The 19,016-nt window shown below is 49.5% G+C and overlaps 2 protein-coding genes across 6 annotated transcripts in view; one reads left to right on the top strand and one right to left on the bottom strand.

Moving 5' to 3' along the window:
- The first annotated feature begins 6,563 nt into the window (after positions 1-6,563).
- TIMM22 (translocase of inner mitochondrial membrane 22) lies at positions 6,564-13,210 on the top strand. The gene is made up of 4 exons (XM_059380549.1): positions 6,564-7,111; positions 9,199-9,395; positions 11,029-11,101; positions 12,709-13,210. Exons 1-4 carry the CDS (start codon positions 6,874-6,876, stop codon positions 12,783-12,785), a joined length of 585 nt encoding a protein of 194 aa, XP_059236532.1. The 5' UTR covers positions 6,564-6,873; the 3' UTR covers positions 12,786-13,210.
- Positions 13,211-13,409: 199 nt separating this feature from the next.
- ABR (ABR activator of RhoGEF and GTPase) overlaps positions 13,410-19,016 on the bottom strand; it is a 177,270-nt gene continuing 171,663 nt past the window's right edge. For all 5 annotated transcript variants that reach the window (XM_059380544.1, XM_059380547.1, XM_059380545.1 and 2 more), the window contains 3 exons: positions 18,821-18,968; positions 18,034-18,129; positions 13,410-13,803 (listed from right to left, as the gene is read on the bottom strand). In XM_059380544.1, coding sequence (XP_059236527.1) covers positions 18,040-18,129; positions 18,821-18,968 — 238 coding nt within the window. In that variant the 3' untranslated portion in view covers positions 13,410-13,803; positions 18,034-18,039. The remainder of the gene's footprint in view (positions 13,804-18,033; positions 18,130-18,820; positions 18,969-19,016) is intronic.

The raw sequence follows: 19,016 nt of genomic DNA, 5'->3' as shown, positions 1-19,016 counted from the left end.
TGAGCCGGGATGTGACGAAAGTCACCATGAGGGACAGGAAAGTAGGGCACCATCCCCACTGGTTACAACCAGAATTATGGTGCTTATCTTGTTGGTACCACTTCACAGGTAACTTTGGGGAGTCACCATTACTATTCTTTGTATTGTTCATGTCATCCCTCAGCAAAGCAAGAGGAGTCTCCAGTTCCTGAAGCTTCCTAACACTTCTCTGAGTTGGAAGTGTGAGGTGCGAGAAAAACAGTATGCGTATTTCCATTGCCTCCAACGAGTCTTGGATCAAACCAGGATCCCAACTTGGCATCGCCATGACCCGACTGCAGACCCAGGCAAAGTAGCTGATTCATTAACCGAATCTGAAGTGGGTCCCAACAATCCAGACAGCCAGGACTGTTTGCCAAGTCTCCGATCACTTGTTGTAAGCAAAGCCAAAGCAACAGCCTAAAAGATAGTGAGCAAATCTGGATGGCAAGGAAGTAAAACCCCCAAACAATGATGTTGTTAGGGAAATCTGTTCCAGGGCTTTAAGACCACCCACTGAAATCAGGCTACAGTCTCAGGATTTGTCACTGGAAACAGTACAGGCTACCTTTGCTCTCAATGGCTATCTTAGGTAAAAGGCAAAAGGGAATTAAGAGATAGAGCTCCTGGATGGCTTGGTCAGTTAAGCGCCTGCCTTCAGCTCAGGTCAGGCCATGACCTCAGGGTTCTGGGCTCTGTGCTCAGTGGAGAGTCCGCTTTTCCCTCGGCCCTTCCCCGCTCGTATGTGCATACGCTCTCATGCTCTCTCTTTCTTTCAAATAAATAAATAAAATCCTTTTATTTTTTTTATTTATTTTTTTTAAAGATTTTATTTATTTATTTGACAGAGAGAGATCACAGTAGACAGAGGCAGGCAGAGAGAGAGAGAGGGAAGCAAGCTCCCCACTGAGCAGAGAGCCCGATGTGGGGCTTGATCCCAGGACCCTGAGATCATGACCTGAGCCGAAGGCAGCGGCTTAACCCACTGAGCCACCCCGGCATCCCAATAAAATCCTTTTAAAAAAGAATTAAGAAATAGTAATAATAAGTATTTTCTAATAATGGTCCTTGACTGGAGAACAAGGCACAAATCAAGGAAATGACACATAGTCAAAGAGTCTGAGCTCACCTCTCCAACACTACAGATCACCAATGATTAAGAATGATTCTGAGCCATCCCTTCTAGATCCAAAAGAGATATGGAAAGCAAAAAAATTGGGAGTAGAAATGTTCAAATGAGAATTGAATGTGGCCTGAAGTCTTATGTGCCTTTTTGGGCACAAGCTATAAAGGCGACAGGAGATTTTCTCCTGGCACGGCAAAGAATTCTGAGCAGGGAACTAATCACGTTTCTGGGCTGAAAGATTGCTCTGGATGGTTTGGAGAAGGGCAAGGCAGTAGATATGAACAACAATTAAAATTCTATTAAGCGAAAACTGACTAGATCCCAGACCATGGCAGTGGCAATGAATTATAAAATGAAGGGACAGATTTGAAAGCTAATCTACATGGTACTTAGGGGAATGCAGGAAGCAAGGAGTCGAAGAAAATTGAGCTCAGAGAAGCACGTTCACCTAGATGGGAAGCTCAGAAAGAGCAGTTTTGTGGAGAAAAAAAAGTTCTCACTTAGATCCACCCAATCCCGGTAGCCCCCTAGAAGCATCTACCTGTGGGTTCACAAAAAAAACACACACCCTTAGGCAAGCTCTCTGGTCTACCTCTCAGATCTGCTCCCCTGGCCTCAGGGAGCCTGACTGGAAATCTGACCTTTTTTTTCCCCCCTAACTCCCCCGTAGGTACAGGCTCTTCTGTGCTTTCTGAGGTTTTCTACGGGGCTTCTGCTCCCAGTTCACAGGCAAGAGCCTTTCCTGCCTCCTGATACCTCAGAGAGCCCACGTGGGGCCAAAGTCTCTTCTGGGTAGGGATGGAAGCTTGTCTCTAAAACCCAGGCTGGCCTCAGCATTCTGAGCCCTGGACCTGCTTCCAATCCAACCAACTCTTCTTGTCCATAGGAGGTTCCCATGTCTGAGCAATTCATTCAATGTTTGGCCCTTACTCTGCTGTCTGATCAGAAGCCTTCCTGCCGGTGTTCCTTGCAGACCACAGTGCTCCTGAGTGACAGGCGATGAGCGGTGAAGCAGTTCTAACAAATAATCAGGACTCTACTTGCCCTCCCTGAGCAAGGAGCCTGATGTGGGACTCAATACCAGGACCTGAGCCAAAGACAGATGCTTAACTGGCTGAGTCAACCCCGTGTCCTTAAATAAATAAAATCTTTAAAAACAATAAAAATAAAAGACCCAGAAGAGCTCCTAAGCCACGTTCTGTCCACACAAGGGATCCCAAATGATACCAAACATGGTGTTACATTCATGGAAATAAGAAACACCCATTCTCTTTTTTATTATTATTCGTAATCTATACACTCAACATGGGGCTCAAACTCACAACCCTGAGATCAAGAGTCATATCCTCTACAAACTGAGCCAGCCGGGCGCCCCAGAACCCCTCTCTAATTATCAGTCAGGAATATTCACCATTTCCTGGGACTTCCCTGCATATTTCCAGCAGTTCATGTCTTACTTTTCTGCCCTATGATCTCCCAATTACTGGTTTCATCAGAAAGGGGAAGGTGTTCTCAGTTTTGAAAGCTTGCTTGTCGTGAGTGCTACGCTGGCAGGTATGAACAGTAATAAGAACAAAAAAGCTCTGATTTGGGGTGCCTGGGTGGCTCAGTGGGTTAAGCCTCTGCCTTTGGCTCAGGTCATGATCTCAGGGTCCTGGGATGAAGCCCCGCATCGGGCTCTCTGCTCAGCGGGGAGCCTGCTTCCTCCTCTGATTTACAGCATGTACTCATCTCTGTGATGTGAACATTCCCATCATGGCCAACTTCAAGCCACCAATGTGATGTCACTGATCCCAAAGCTGAGAAGAAATGCCAGCCGTATACCATTCCATAGCATTTTTCCCCTCCTTCCTTCTCTTCTCTTCATTTCTCTCTCTTTCTTTCTTTCCTTCCTTTTTGATTTTATTTATTTGACACAGAGAGAGTATAAGCAGGGGGAGCAGCAGACAGAGGCAGAAGAAGCAGGCTCCCCATTGATCAGGGAAACCAATGCGGGGCTCGATCCCCAGACCCTGGATCATGACCGGAGCCAAAGGCAGATGCTCAACCAACTGAGCCACCCAGATGGCCTTTATTTTATTTTTTTAAAAATAATTTGTCCTTAAAAAAAATTTTTTTTTAAGATTTTTTATTTATTTGACAGAGAGAGAGAGATCACAAGTAGGCAGAGAGGCAGGCAGAGAGAGAGGGGGGAGGAAGCAGGCTCCCTGCTGAGCAGAGAGCCTGATGTAGGGCTCCATGCCAGGACCCTGGGATCATGACCTGAGCCAAAGGCAGAGGCTTTAACCCACTGAGCCACCCAGGCGCCCCTAAAAAAAAGTTTTAAAATAATCTCTCCTCCTCTCTCTGCCTGCTTCACTGCCTGGTTATGATCTCTGTCAAATAAATAAATAAAATCTTTAAAAAAAATAATAAAGTAATCTCTACCCCCAGTGTGGGGCTCAAACTTGTAACACCAAGATCAAGAGTTATATGCTAAGCTTACTGAGCCAGCCAGGCACCCCCACCCCATTATACTTCTAATAAATCCCTCTCTTTTGGTGGGAGCTTTGGTTTCTGTCGCTTATGATTAAGGTAATATTTACTCTGTGGCTTAGAAAATCCTGAAAAAAATCCTGAAAATCCTTAGAAAAAGCCTCAGAGGAGGCTCTTTCCTATCTGCTAGGCCAGAAGTTAATTAGTTGACTCCTTTTTTTTTTGCTTATTTCTAACTTTCAGAAATTCAACAGATAAGGATCAGTAAAGGAAGTTTTTCAGAAGTCTCAATTTTCTGCCCTCAGTAATAAAGCAGTGATTGTTTATTAACAATCAAATTAACTACATTGCTTTTTCAGCCCTCCTCTAGAAAGGTTTACTTTGTTCCTTTTGCTTCAAAAGTCCAAACAGTAGGGGCGCCTGGGTGGCTCAGTGGGTTAAGCCGCTGCCTTCGGCTCAGGTCATGATCTCAGGGTCCTGGGATTGAGTCCCGCATCGGGCTCTCTGTTCAGAAGGGAGCCTGCTTCCCTCTCTCTCTCTCTGCCTGCCTCTCCATCTACTTGTGATTTCTTTCTGTCAAATAAATAATTAAAATCTTAAAAAAAAAAAAAAAGTCCAAACAGTAGAGAACTCATCCTGCTTCTCTTAGAGGGGTGGACAGACGGAGGTTCCTCATCAGACACGACTTGACCACTGCTTCCAAGAAGTGGGGTGACTTAACTCCCTTTTGAAAATCCAAGTGATTCGATAGAAACCGTTTCCAATATAAATGATTTTCAATCACAACTTTATTTGAGACACTGAAAACTATTACTATATAAAGTATCATCAAGCAACAAGCCAACAAAATAACTTAGGATTGGGAGAAAAATGTGTGAACTTCGCAGAAACACCTATGATTTGATACTATCAGAGCCTCTCCCATTCAGCACCTACCCTCTGACGTCCTTCAAGTGATGAGTCCTCCCTTCAGAGTGTTGTACTTCCTACAACCTTCCCCATGAATCTAATTAATTTTTTTTTATTATTCATTTGAGAGAGATATAGACACAGAGACAGAGAGAGCACAAGCAGAGGGAGAGGGAGAAGCAGGCTCCCTGCTGAGCAGAGAGCCTGACATGGGGCTCGATCCCAGGACCTGGAATCATGACCTGAGCCAAAGGCAGAGGCTTAGCCACCTGAGCCATTCAGGTGCCCCAAATCTAATACTAATTAATTATCTTTAACTGTCCCTTGTTCTCCGTGACCCACTGTGATGCTCCCCCTGTAGCCTTGGGGCCAGGACAGACAACCTGGGGTGGGAAACCAAACTGTAACATCAGTCTGTTGGACTCCAGGGCTGGAGAGAGTCCCTAGACTACTGGGCAAAGTAGACACGGAAAACCACTTCTCACTTTCAGAACATGCTTGAAGAGGTTCAAGTTTTCCATCAGGTGAAACCCATTCCACTTAGGGAGGGAACTGGTGGGTGGCGAGAGATACCAGACCAGTGTCTGTAACTGTTCTCTCTCCATTTATGATCCAGGCCAAGGATTCAAGGATGTTCCATAAAAGGCTCCCTCCTTCATGGACCTTGGCCATGTGGAATTTCTTCTTGTGCTGACCTGGATCTCATCTGAACTCTAACGCAGAACCTTCCTTTGAGGATTGATTATTGCCTCTAAATAGTTCCATGTGTTAATTGTTCAGACCAATCCTTGCTTTCCAAGGCCACCCTACCTGGGACTTGTCGGGGGTGGGGGCAGGTCCTACTTTCTCTCAGATTCAACTGGGGCTCTTAAGACCTCGGCATAAATCAGAGCCCTGGGTCCCTCATTCGTCTGAAAGGAAAGGAAGGGTGGGTGGGAGGGCGTGTTGAGTTAGAGGTGCTTATGGGAAACGTCTGGTTCTTGTGTTTATGAGAAAGGTCTGAGCTGGAGAGAGAGATTTCAGATTGTTACTGCCTTGGAGATGGAGTAGAAGTCACGAGGATGAGTTGCTCAGGTAGAATGAGCTGCATGAGAAGAGAGTAAAGGATGAAGCCCTGAGAGGACCAACAAGAAAAGGCCAGGCAGAGGTGCCTGCAAAGGAGACAGGGTACCTAACTGTGGCAAGAGTAGGAGACACTCCACCAAAAATATGAAGAAACTTTAGACAAGGAGGAAGGAGTCAACAGTGTCAAACGCAGTGGAGAAGTCTAGTAAAATGAGATCTGAATTAGATTCAGCAACTGGGAAGTCCCGGGGACCTTGGCACCAGCTCATTCAGGGGCTTGGTGCGAACAGTGCTGTTAGGCACAGAGAATTCGGTACTGGCTAGGCTCACCACCTGTTTCCATTTATGTTGTTTTTTAGCTAAAACACCCAAATACATTGCTAGTCTGGAGCAATGCAAAAGCTTGGGATCTCCTTTAAAAACTATGCAGATGTCTCTCTGGGTTCATACAGAGTACTGTCTTACAGTTTACCTTTAGGTTCTGAGCCTGCAAGCTGGTGAATACTTGCATTTCACATAACATAAACGTGGCTTTCCAGGGCAATGCTAGTCCCACATCACCAGTCCCTCTGACTGCAAAGAGTCTGGAGTACCAGCCCCAGCCCTTGCGCTCTCCATCCGGCCATACGGCTCCACCTCCTACACCGTCCCTGCCTTTTCCTACACTTGGCTAGCTTCGCTCGTTTGCTCACTCATTTGTTGGGCCCCTTGTCTCTCCTCAAAGGTGTAATTGTCAAACAAAACATATACCGCGTACATCTAACCATGCTTTCACGTTTACTTACAAAGCACCGTCCACCACTAACCTCTGTAAGGAATGCTTAAGCTGGAAGGGCCGCGGGGAGGCGCGTGCGCCCCCTGCCGCAGCCCCGGAGCACTGCAGCCCCGCGGACGCGCTCCCGCTCCCCGCCGCCTCCCGCCTTTGGGCGCCCGGGAGGAGGCAGCAAGGGCAGTGCCCGCGCAAAGCCTCCTGGGAAAGGGCTGGCCTGCCAATCCCTGTACGCACCGCGCCGCATCGCCGGAGAAGACGGCGCTTTCTGGCGACTCTACATCTTGATGCTACCCAAGCCTGATTCAGTATTCACAAGAGGCTTTGAGGGAACGTGAGACCTCTTTCGCCGGATGCCTGAGCGGACTTTGCTGCCGCAGTTTCTTGGACTTGCTCGTTGTGGCGAATCTGCCGTTGCGGCACAGTGGCTAGGCGCGCAGGGCCCTAACGTGAGGCTTGCGGAATCTGCTGCGGGAAGAAGAACGCGAGGGTTTCTTCGGCAGCTGCAGTCATGGCGGCAACTGCGCCCAGCGCGGGGGGCTCCGCGCCTGAGGCGCCGGGTTCCGCCGAAGCCCCGCTGCAGTACAGCCTTCTTCTGCAATACCTAGTGGGCGACAAGCGTCAGCCCCGGGTCCTGGAGCCCAGTAGCCTGGGCGGGATCCCGAGCCCGACCAAGAGTGAGGAACAGAAAATGATCGAGAAGGCGATGGAAAGCTGTGCCTTCAAGGCAGCGCTGGCTTGCGTGGGAGGTGAGACAAGACTGGGGGAGGGGGGCGTTGGGAGGCTGAGGGCTTGGACGGCAGCGAGGTCCTCTGCCAAGACCACGCTCCTGGGAGGCGAGGAGCCTGTGGACCTCGATCTCGACTGCACCCCTGCCTCGATGCGTGAACTCGAGTAACCCTTCTCTAGGCCCTGAGGTTAATTTCCGCCTCTGGAAATTGGATCAGAAAGTCGGTACTGTATGGGTCGGGACTTGGAGGTTGGTTATAAAATGGTCGACTTCATTCATTCATTGATTCACTTTTAAATAAGCATTCTTTTAAACAAATTGTTACAAGTAACCATCACGTGCTCGGTGGCGAGGCAAGGTAAGAGACCAGAGCCTGGTTCTCATGAAGATAAAATTTTAATATATACAGAAGCAGGAGTGTTGGGAAGGAGCCTGGCAGGAGAGTGGGACACAGGGGACAGCAGATGCAAACGTCTGACAGGAACCGGCTTCAGGTTTGAAAAACACATGTCAGTGTGGCCAGTATGATCAGATGGTGGTGAACATAGGGGGAAAGAAGTCTGGAGCACCCCCTGCTCCCCCTTTTTAAACCTTTGAAGGTTTAAATGTTTGAAGGGCGGGTGTCCGTCTTGTAAAGAGGTTGGCCACATTTGCAGATGAATTTTAATCTTAATATGAATGAAAGACCAGCAAGAAACAAATAATAAATACGGTGAGTGCAGATGTGAAGTATAGTAGAAAGGAAAGGGGATTTTTTGGTTTGGGGAAGGCTACAGGAGGTGAGACTGCCCCTGTATCTTGAAGGATTGAGAGAATGGGGGTAGCCCTTTAAAATTGGGGGTGGAGTTGGGGATTTGGGCTTTTTGCCTTTAGGCATTAGGGCAGTAATTGGTGCACGTGATGATCCAGCAAGGAGTGTGGTGAGGGAAAGAAAAGTCTATGGATAGGGAGATGGTATAGGGAATTGGCTAAACTGAACCTCAGTGAGGCCTGGGCTGGCTCTTTGTTCATCATTATGCCTGACACTAATAAGTCGCTTACATATTTGTTTAAATGATGAATAAGTATTTGTAATGCTCCCGAGTGGAAGCGGTAAAGGTCCTAGACTAGGATACTTGTGAACATAGGTTTGTAGGAGGGGAGCAAATCAGCTGTCAGAAATGCCCTTGAAGTTTGGAGCTGGAGTGACTGAAAAGAAGGAGCCATAAGTAAGAAAGTTTGGAGGGAAGGTGCCATGATTTCATTAAACATATATTGACCTTGTGGTGATGAGAGGACATGTAAATGGAAATGTCCAGCAGGCTCAGGAAGTTGGGGACAGCAGTGTGTGGTTTGCCTTTTGGTAGCTTTGTGAACTTATGGAAGTTATTTAACCTCCCTGAGCCTCAGCCGCTTCAGCTACAGAATGGAGACATTAATAGTATCAACAATATAGGACTATAGTGAAAAATAAAAGCTGTGCCTATAAAGCATCAGTAACTGGCGCATGGGTACTACTCACTAAATGACTTGTCAATGTCACCATCGTCAAGGGAGTGATTTGCAAAGTTGCTAGCTGAATGTATGAGTATAGACAGAGAACAGAAGGTTAAAGATTGAATCTTTAGGAATGTCAGAAAATGAAAGGCCAAAAAAAAAAAAAGGAAAAGAAAAAGAAAATCAAAGGAGGCTGGGGCACCTGGGTGGCTCAGTCGGTTGAGCATCTGCCTTTATCTTGGGTCATGATCCCAGGGTTCTGGAATCGAGCCAGCATTGGGCTCCCTGCTCAGCAGGCAGCCTGCTTCTCCCTGTCCTCCTACGCTTGTGCTCCCTATCGCTGTCTGTGTCTTTCTCTCAAATAAATAAATGAAATCTTCAAAAAAAAAGAAAGAAGGAAGAAATCCAAAGGAAGATAGAGAAGCTGTCAGCAAGACAGTTCCTGGCTTGTGTGATGTGGAAACCAGGTAACTGGAGGGTCTGAGTGTTAAGGTGGAGTTGGAGGGGTAGATAGGGGTGTCCTATTTGCTGGTGGCCATCCAAAATGTGCTATTCGAGTATGATGACCTCGTTACAGTACCCCAGAAAACATGCCAAAGAAAAAATCTTCATTTCTATGTTTGTTTTTAGGATTTGTCTTGGGAGGTGCCTTTGGGGTGTTCACTGCCGGCATTGATACCAATGTGGGCTTTGACCCTAAGGATCCTTACCGTACGCCGACAGCAAAAGAAGTTCTTAAAGACATGGGACAGAGAGGAATGTCCTACGCCAAAAATTTTGCCATTGTGGGCGCCATGTTTTCTTGCACTGAGTGTTTGGTAGAATCTGTAAGTGTCTCTGCCTTCTGAAAAAAGCCTTGCCTGTACCATCTTATGAATTCCTTTTTTTTTTTTTAAGTTATTATTTATTTGACGGAGAGAGAGAGAATAAGCAGGGGAAGAGGCAGGCAGAGGGAGAGAGAGAAGCAAGCTCCCTGTTGAGCAGACAGCCGGATGCAGGGCTCCATCCCAGGACCCCAGGATCATGACCTGAGCTGAAGGCAGAGGCTTTAACCCACTGAGCCACCCAGCCCTCCCCATCTTATGACTTCTAACGAGAAAAGTTCATTAGAAAGCAGATCGATATGTCTGATACTTGGTAGATTGAATTTTCATTAGATAGCCCCAAAGGCAAACTTTTTGGGCATTTATTGCCTTTATTTAGGCTTGCATTATTTTTTACTTCTCTCTGTAGGCTAGAAGTTGGTTAATTATTTTATTTTGTAAGTTTTTAAAAATTCTAGTTAGCATACAGTGTAATATTAGTTTCAGGTGTACAATATTGTGATCCCACACTTTCATACAATACCCTGTGATCATCACAAGTGCCCTCCTTAATCCCCATCACCTATTTCACCCCCCCCACCTCCCTTCTGGTCACCATCAATTTGTTCGTTATAGTTAAGAGTCTGTTGCTTGGTTTGCCCTTCTCTGTCTCTTTTTTCCCTTTGCCCATTTGTTTTGTTAATTAAATTCCACATGAATGAAATCCTATGGCATTTTTCTGCGACTGAATTATTTTGCTTAGCATAATACTCCTAGCTCCATCCATGATGTCTCAGATGGCAAGATTTCATTCTTTTTTATGGCCTGAGTAATATCCCTGTGTGTGTATACATCTTTATCCATTCGTCAATAGATGGAAAGTTGGGCCGTTTTCATAATTTGGCTATTGTAGATAATGCTGCTATAAACATTATGATGCATGTATCTCTCTGAATTGGTATATTTGTTTTCGTTGGGTAAATACCTAGCAGTGTGATTGCTGGATTGTATGGTAGAGTTCTTTTTTTTTTTTTTAAAGATGTTTTTTTAAGTAATTGCTATACCCAACATGGGGGTCAAACTCCTAACCCTGAGCTCAAGAGACACACACTCTACAACTGAGCTTTCCAGGTGCCCCAGGAGTTCTATTTTTAACTTTCTGAGGAACCTCCATACTGTCTTCCAGAGTGATTGTACCAGTTCATATTCCCACCAGCAGTGCAATGGGGTTCCTCTTTCTCCATGTCCTCGCCGACACCTGTTGTTTATTGTGTTTTTAGCCATTCTGACAGGCGTGAGGCGGTAGCTCATTTAGTTTTGATTTGCGCTTCCCTGGTGCTGAGTGACGTTGTGCATGTTTTCATGTGTCTGTTCCAAGTTGGTGAGTGATTTTGACCTTGAGACTTATTGGGGAACCAGAGAAGAGATCTGGATTACTTCTCAAGTGGCACACTTGGTTTCAGCACTCTGGTACCACCTGCAGGAAGCACCCATGAACACACTGAAATTTTAGGAACTATATTTTGGAAAGCAAAAAGGATTAGGTTTCCTTTGGGGAGGGACTGAATTAGCCAGCTAGAAACCCTGTGTTTTTTTTCCCTTAATCATCTTGTGTGGCTTGTTTCTTTGGCTCTAAACTGCACTTCTCCGTCCACAGTACCGGGGAAAATCAGATTGGAAGAACAGTGTCATTAGTGGCTGCATCACTGGAGGAGCCATTGGTTTCAGAGGTTAGTAAACAACTCTCGCATGGTTTTCTTTGTGGCCTTGGACAGCGTGCCGTAGTTGACGTTTCCAAACACATGAGTGTTCCAGGGACAGCCCAAGGCATATGTGGACACTTGATACTCTTCTAAGTAAATCACTTTTACTTCCACATTAACTTAATTTTGGAAACTTCTAGTATTTAGATCGGGGTTTTTCATCATTGGCATCGTTCATGGGCATTGTGGACCACATAAATCTTTGCTGGAGGGATAGTGGGGCTTTCCTGTGCATTGTGGGATGTTCAGCAGTATCCCTGGCCGCTTACCCACTAGAAGCTGATGGCATCCCTTCGTTGCGACAATTGAGAGTGTCTCTAGACACTGGCAAATTCCCCCAGGGGACAGAATCACCCATGGCTGAGAACCACAGAAAGATCTGGATTTTAGAAAAAAAAAACTGCCCTCACATTGAAATGGTGGGAAGAGCTTCCTCCCAGTAAGGAATTCCAGAAGTGTATTGATCTGTAGGTTAGGACAGAAGCACAGCTAGGTCTCGTTCAGCCCCGGAGAGCCCACTGATCCAAACGGCAGGTGCTGTTGAACTCTCAGGTCTGTGCATTTCCAGTAGTTTAGACATTTTTTTTTTTTTAAATACTATACAGTTGTCAGTGTAAGTTCTGTGGTAATGTCTTTCTGCAGTTAAGGATTCTTAGACTTCTACCCCCTGAAAGCCCGATAGGAGTGTTCTGGAAGTGTCCGGTTATCAGCAGTAAACAACAAAGAAAACCGTTCTCTACACTTCTGTCAGTGTACCCATCAGGAGTTGGTTTGGAGGGGGGCACCTGGGTGGCTCATTCGGTTGAGTGTGTCTGCCTTTGGCTCAGGTCGTGATTCCGGGGTCCTGGGATTTAACTCCACATCAGGCTCCCTGCTCTGTGGGGAGCCTGCTTCTCCCCCTGCCTCTCTCCCTGCTTGTGCTTTCTTTCCCTCTCTCTCTCAAATTTAAAAAAAAAAAAAAAAAGTGCGGTTTGGGGTGTCAGTGACCTGACTCTCCTCCTGGTGGCAGTTGCTGGGCCACTCTCCCTCTGCCATGCCCTGATTTACCCAAAGCAAAGAGCCTGTTTTCTCCTCAGAGAGACAGGATGATTTGCTGTCATTAAAAGCTGCTTCTCCTCGGACAGGCACTTGTGATTTATAGAGTAACTTTTCCTTTGGTCTTCCCATCCCTCAGCTCTGTCAGGGACATTGAGAAGCTCAGCTCCCTCCAGGACTGCTTTGATCACCTTCCCAGGAATTTATTTCATAAACAAATCAGGGTTAACAGGCCATATGCTTTCACTTGCTTCCAAGGGCTGGTTCTCTTAACCAGTTTCCTGCCTGTGAGGGGCTATTTCGTGAAACTGGAAATCGTCATCTTTTGGAATGAGAAAAGTTGAGCGTACGGCTAGATAAAACCCACTGGTGTAGACTGTGGACACGGGTTCCTAGAAGTCTTACACATCCCGTGGCTCGGCTGACTGACTTAGAAGCTTGACACAGGTGTCCCTGTCGCCGTGGCCAGGTAGACTTCTGAAGGCAGCCTGGCTCGGTGTCTGTCCCCGCAGGTAACGTCATTTCTGTTTACTTCACAGCGGGCTTAAAGGCCGGGCTTCTCGGGTGTGGCGGCTTCGCTGCTTTCTCTGCTGCCATTGATTATTACCTCCGGTGAGAGAGCCTGCCTCCAGGGAAGGACACTGCCAGCCCAGCATCGGAGCTGCTCTGTGGGGGCCGCGCTCTGTCCACTGCAGGGCACTCGCTTCAGAGACCGCAGATGTTTCCCCTCAGACCACTGGTCTCATGAGGGAGCCACCTGGCTGCCGCCTGCCTCTGCCTCCAAGGAGCCACATACTCTGTTCCCGGGGTGGGCAGTATGCTGCGCCAGCCTCTCTCTGAGGCAGATCAGCAGTATGCTGACTGGTGGGAATTAAGCTCCCCAAAGGTTCCGTCCTGCCCATAGCTGGCCTGTAGGCGGCTCGGGGCGGTGGGACCAGAGGGGACTGAACTCGTACCAGCAAGCTCGTCTGCTTTGGAACTCCGCGCATTCAGCCATGTCACATGGCAGGGCAGAGTAAATTTACACCATCTGACCCATTATGTCATTTTGTGGTCTGTTGTCTTTGTTTAAAAAAATTAGATTACAGTTTAAAAGGTTGGTTCGTTTTGGCGGGGGAAGGGAACAGTGACAGAGTAAATGTTTAGAGCCGCCCCAGGAGCCAGTGGTCCTGTCCCCCCTCTTCCACTTCCCATTACGAACAATAAAGGCCGTTCATACCATAAAATAAATGAATCAGTAAAGGGTTGGCTGATTTTTATTTTCAGATTCTACGAGTCCCAAAAGTGGTACCAGGTGGCCCAGAGACTGGACATCTGGAGGGAGAGAGAGAGAGCTCCTGCAAAGTGTGGGAATGTTCAATTCGCGGCGTGTGCAGAGTAGCGTTCCTCTGACACTGTTCCTTCAGCCAGGACCTGCCTTGCAAGCAGCCCAGCCGGGCCATGTCCTGGGATACGTTGAAATTCCATGCACAGGCCCCGGCCTCTTCTAAAAACCCTTCTGTGGGCTGGCTGATGGGAATGCCTGTGGTCCTGGCCACACTGGTTTTAGGCTCTGATCGCTGGACCAGGCCCAGCTCAAGGACACGGCGTGCGGAGTCCTGCTGTGGTCCTCCTGGTGGGTCCCTGAGCAGCGGCTGGTGAAGATCAGACAGTGGTGAGGGGCTGTACTCCACTATCCTTGGTCTGTGGTATCAGGGTTTTTTGTTTGTTTTTTAACATATTAGTGGTTTTTTTTTTTTTTTTTTTTGAACTAGGGACCTTTTTCTGACAACAGAAGCTCAGCCTAATTGTGTGCCTCAGCGCAAAAAAAATAGGCTTTAATGGTTGGGATCTGCTGTGAGCACTTCTTCATTCTGGTCCTGTGGTAAGGACACGAAGGGAATGAGCTCAGGCTTTCTCCTGGGGCCAGAGGACAGGCTTGTGGGGCTGCATGATTCCAGCAGCCTGCAGCGAGTGGTGATGGCTCCTGTTCTCTGCTGTATGCTGACTCCTTCACCATTTTTTGTGTTCTACCCCTTTTTCTGCATTCTTCTAGTTTATGCCCCCTTAACCAGAATTCAGACATGGCTGAGACGGTCAGATGTCCCAGGTGTGTATGTATGTGACTGATAATGTCAAAGTCAGCCGGTCACACCTTCCTCTGGCCACGCCTGCCACCTCCTCTGCAATGAATGTGAGCTAAGCTCGCTCGGGGCTTACATCCTTCTGTGGTGAATTCTAAGTAATATCCAGCCCCATCTCACAGGTATGAGGCTTCGTTGCTCCCAGCCCAGCTGGAGTATCCTCAGAGGTCTGGGGACAAAGCTAGGAGTGTTTCCTATACTGTCCCTAAATAAATCACCTGTAAGCACCTTGAGAGCATGGGTAGATGCTCCTGCCTGGCAGCTGTCAAAGTACCTGGATGCCTGGCATCTTCCACCAGGCAGCCTAGCAAGGAGGGTCGAATATGCCCAGCGAGTACCAGGAATGCTGCCTGTATGACTGCCTTGCAGCAGATGAGCCCTGGGGCTGTCCGTAGCCATCACTTCAATAAGCCAAGCATTGTCCACACTGGCTATTCAATCAAGAAAGGAGATGAATAGTTTCCTGTTTTAGATGGCTAAGGAGTCAGTATGAGCTCATAAACCAAACACCAATTTTCAGAGACATCTGGTCCTGATCTCCAGAATAAACATAGTGTCCAATGGCTTAGACTGGTGGGAACCCGTATTAACCCCACCGATTCTCCTGAAGGGAGGCTGTGCTCCCTAGGGGATCCAGCCTCTCCAACTGTCAGGCTAGGCCAAAAGGCTGCCCCAAAGACGCCCACTTCCAAGAAAAATGTAGGGAAGAGTTTGCATAAAATAAGAAGCCTCCACTTTGAGCACTTTCTGCCATCTCTCGAAGGGATGCTGATGATCAGGTCTTGGTGGGACCTTTGTCCTTCCTGAAAGGAAATCTGGCTGGTGCCTGACTCGGAGGCCACTGTGAACCACAAGGAGGGGGCTCACCACCCCCCAAACTGCCACAGTCCCCACAGGGTGAAGGGAAGCTCAGGGGAAGTTAACTAGGTGCATAGATTCCTGGAAACACATGTGGATGCAGCTGGAAGAGTTAAATATTTAGATTCGTGGTCTTCCCTGGACTACTGAGTATACAAATGTCCACACCACAGGGCTGAGTTGTGTGCAAATGTTGGGGCTTTGCATTTTTTTTTTTTATTAACATTTTCCTCTCACGTGGTTTACATCAATTTATAATAATCTACATAAGTTGAAACAGAACATAGACAAAAAAAATATATCCTTACCAACTTAGTAAACTCATATTAATAAAGGTTCCCATCCTACCTGTGTCAGCAAAAACTGGCAGCCCACAGCCACTGCCAGCAGGGACAGGCATCCCGGCACTCCCGTAGCCTGTCTGCTGGGCTCCTGTTGGCACAGCCTGCCCTGCTGGGCACAGGGGCCAGGGGTGCTGGGCTGCACAGTCCCTGACTCTTGGGAGAACCCATGGATGGGCTCCTTCCTTGGTGCAGCTTAGTCCTTGTCTGGTACCTGCCCTTCCCCACCCTGGGGGTAGAATTTATAAATATTCTGAGCCTTTTGCATTTCTCAGCCCCTCCAGCCTTCCTCCCTAAGCCAGCTTGGGGGCTGCAGTAGCTACCTTATTCCGAGAAGCAAGCCCCTCATTTGGGGGAAGTGGGAGGCACCCATTTGGGGCTATAAACTAGCTGTAGCTGGGCCTCCAGGTCACTCCCATCAATGGCTCTGGAAGCAAGATGCCACACACCAACTCCCGAGTGCTGGGCACAGACTCCAGGGAGGATCACACGCTGGGATGTTTGACCCAAGTGGTGTTCTTTCTCCACCTGTCCCAGGGCGCGGGGCTCCTTGCTAAGCTGCTCACAGGCAGCTACGTGATCAGGATCGGTTCCTTCCTCTTAGGCATTTCTTTCCTCTGATGTGCACAGAATGTGTACCGTTCTGCCCAAGACTGGGCCACAGGTATAACACAAGAAAGGACCCCGTGTCTCATGAGCCAATGCTATGGCTTCAGGACCAGCAAAACCATTCTTTAAAACATAGCCCTGAGCACAAGCTAAAGGAGCTGTTCTCTCTAATTCTGAGGCCCTAGAGTCTGCTCTCTGCCACCTAGGAGAGCCAGAAAGCCATGTGCCCAAGCCCCCGCCTCCCGGGAGCGTTTGCCCCCACCCCCCCCCGCCCCCCCCCCCCCCCCCCCCCCGGGCGCGCTGCCCCCCCCCCCCCCCCCCCCGCCAACTGCCCCGTGCTGACAGCTACTGCTCAGAGGGGAGGAAACTGCACTGGAATCCTTCTCATTCTGTTCCGGTATGGAGAAGTGGGGCTTAGCACTGGGACTTGAACCTGCCAGTCCTCTACTCCAGAGCAGAGTTTAGACAATGAACATCCCTAGCAAAACCCAGCCCCTAAGAGAGGCAGGTGCCTGTGACTCCCCAACCTCTAGAGTTTCCTAGAGCTCCCCCAAAGGCCGCATCTGGAAGCTGTGGGTGGGGAGGCAGCACCATGGGGGCTGGCTACTGGGGACGGCGCCGGTCTCTGCCAGGCCCCAGAGCACACATGGCCGTGGGGGCCGCCCTGTGGCAGTGCGTGGTTGCGGAGGACTGTACAGTCTAAGGCAAAGGCACCGCAGGGTAGGCGAGGTGCCAGGAAGGGCTGCCTCCTAGACGGAGCCTGCCTGTTTCTGGATACCTGCTTCAGCCATATTCGCTGCCATCCAAGAGACCTGGCTCCCCTAACAAAGCCACTCTAATGTTTTGCTGCTGAGAGCTGCTTCCCCTCAAATCTGGGCCCCCAGTGCTCCGTGGCACTCCTCAGAATGTTCCACCTGTCCCATTTGCTCAGTGGCCCGACTCTCCTGCCTCCCCTGATTCCTGACCCCTCTGGCTCTCTTGATATCAGATCACTTGTAAGTCTTGCCACTGAAAGGAAATAGAACACCAGGGGAGAAGGAACTGAAAAGCAGAAGAAACAGTCAAAGATGCCTCACTAGGAGGCGGAAGATCGAACAGATAAACCCCAGAAATGGAGATTGTCAGGTGGAAATTGCAGAGATCGGCTCTCTAGCTCTGTGCTAAGCTGAGGACTCGTGTGCGGCTGTCTCCCTGTCCAACATTTGCATAGGCAGCAAGGCCAAGCAGGTGTGCTTCCACAGGCGGAGGACGGGGTTGGGGGTGGGGGGAGGCCTGGGAGGGGAGGCAGCAAGCACAGCCTTGGACGGACCACTGCTGCCACCACTGCTCAGGGCTGCCTCAAGTTTCAGAGTGATGGAGTGAAAACCAAGGCTGCACATGCATGTGGGCAGGCCGGGAGGAAGGGGACGGTGGAGGCAAACCGAGGGGACGCTGCCCAGAGACTGCAATCTGGGAGCAGAGCTAGGAGAGGATAAGCTGGCCAGAGTTACACAGCGCAAAATAAAAGCCCTTGGACTGGACTGGTGGCGGGGGTGGGGGGAGAAGAAAGTGCTGGAGGAAATGAAAGAACAGGCAGTCCGTATGCCCATACTGGGTCGGTCACTACCATTTCTGCATGACAAATAGACAGGAAACAATCCCCCAACGGCATGGGCAGGAGACACAACTAGAGGGACAGAGGGCAGGGCCCGGGGCTCACGGCGGTGGGGCAGGGCCCGGGGCGCGCGGCGGTGAGGCTGGGGGCTGGGACAGCTGGCTTTGTACAAGGTGGCACGGAAGATGCAAGTATTCCAGTTCTTGGAACTCTGCGTCCCTTGGAGTCTATAGAGTGCTGGGTGTGGGAGTTTTCTATTGGAGTCTTTCAAGTCTGTGTTGGGTCCCCTGGCCAGAGAAGCTGGCCTGGGCCGCCCCCCCACCCCGCAGCGGCTCCCACCTTGGGCTACACGTCGGTGGAGAAGTACAGTGTGTTCCGCTTCAATTCTGCGAAGGAAATGGGGGGGTGCTGCAGGTAGTAGAGGAGGACCTGGACCTGTGAGGGGACAGGGAAGACTCAGCAGGGCTCCCTGGCCTCTTGGCCCTCCTCCGATTGGGCGAGAACTAGCAGTCCCGAGGCTGGGGTCCCCTCTGTGCCACCCCCTCCCTGCTCTCAGGCCATCTCAGGCTGCTTTGCCTCCCCCCTCTACCCCTGGCAGCCTGGGTGTGTATGGCAGTGAGCAGCAATAAAGGACACCGCAGGGTGGAGGACTGGGCAGCCTGGGGCCACTTCCCCAACCTCCATCAACTGGCTCCAGAGGTTGGCTTTGGGTGGGCGGGCCCTGCCTCCAGACTGGACTCTGACCCAGATCTTGTAGGAACAGATTTCACAGAAGCTTCCTCACCCTGGAAGCAATCTTAGAGCTTCCACAGGGGAGGACAAGGCTCCCAGAGGTCTCCTGGGCCCCTGAGCTTGCTGTCCAAGACTGTGGCACTCTCAGGATTGCAGTCGGTGCCAGGACATGTGTTCTTTGGGCCCCTGGTCTAGGCTCACGCCTTTTGTTTTGGACTTGGAGGCAGGACTGTCCGGAGCCCTGTCTCCCTGGTGACATCCTACTGACCATCCACCCAGCTGCTCAGCAGGGATGGGCTGGGCTGGGAGACTCCGAGCTGTTCTCTCTCTGACCCTGTAGGGAAGCCCACTGCACAACGTGACCAGCCACAGGCCCGGACCCTGCCGCTGGTACCTGTGCCATGACATCATGGGACCAGATGTCTGCGGCCGACGTGAGGTGTGCTTTGCTCTCCACTTCCGAGGGTCTCAGTAACGTGGGGCCAAACACAGTAGCCAGGTTGTGAAGGGACATTTTGTTGATGGGTTCCTTCTCAGCAACCCTGGAAGGGGTGGGGGAAGGGAGGGGGAAAAAGAAGTCATTTCTCAGC

This window comes from Mustela nigripes, chromosome 16 (genome assembly GCF_022355385.1).
Source record: "Mustela nigripes isolate SB6536 chromosome 16, MUSNIG.SB6536, whole genome shotgun sequence".
NCBI lineage: Eukaryota > Metazoa > Chordata > Mammalia > Carnivora > Mustelidae > Mustela > Mustela nigripes.
Note: the sequence above shows the minus strand (reverse complement) of the source record. Positions and strands in the feature narration are given on the sequence as shown.

Bases quoted from the DNA above. Each gene is read 5' to 3' on its own strand.
- TIMM22 (XM_059380549.1), top strand. From the start codon at position 6,874: ATGGCGGCAACTGCGCCCAGCGCGGGGGGCTCCGCGCCTGAGGCGCCG. The intron at 7,112-9,198 runs GTGAGACAAGAC...GTTTGTTTTTAG, and splicing joins AGCGCTGGCTTGCGTGGGAG to GATTTGTCTTGGGAGGTGCC. The intron at 11,102-12,708 runs GTTAGTAAACAA...TTTACTTCACAG, and splicing joins AGGAGCCATTGGTTTCAGAG to CGGGCTTAAAGGCCGGGCTT.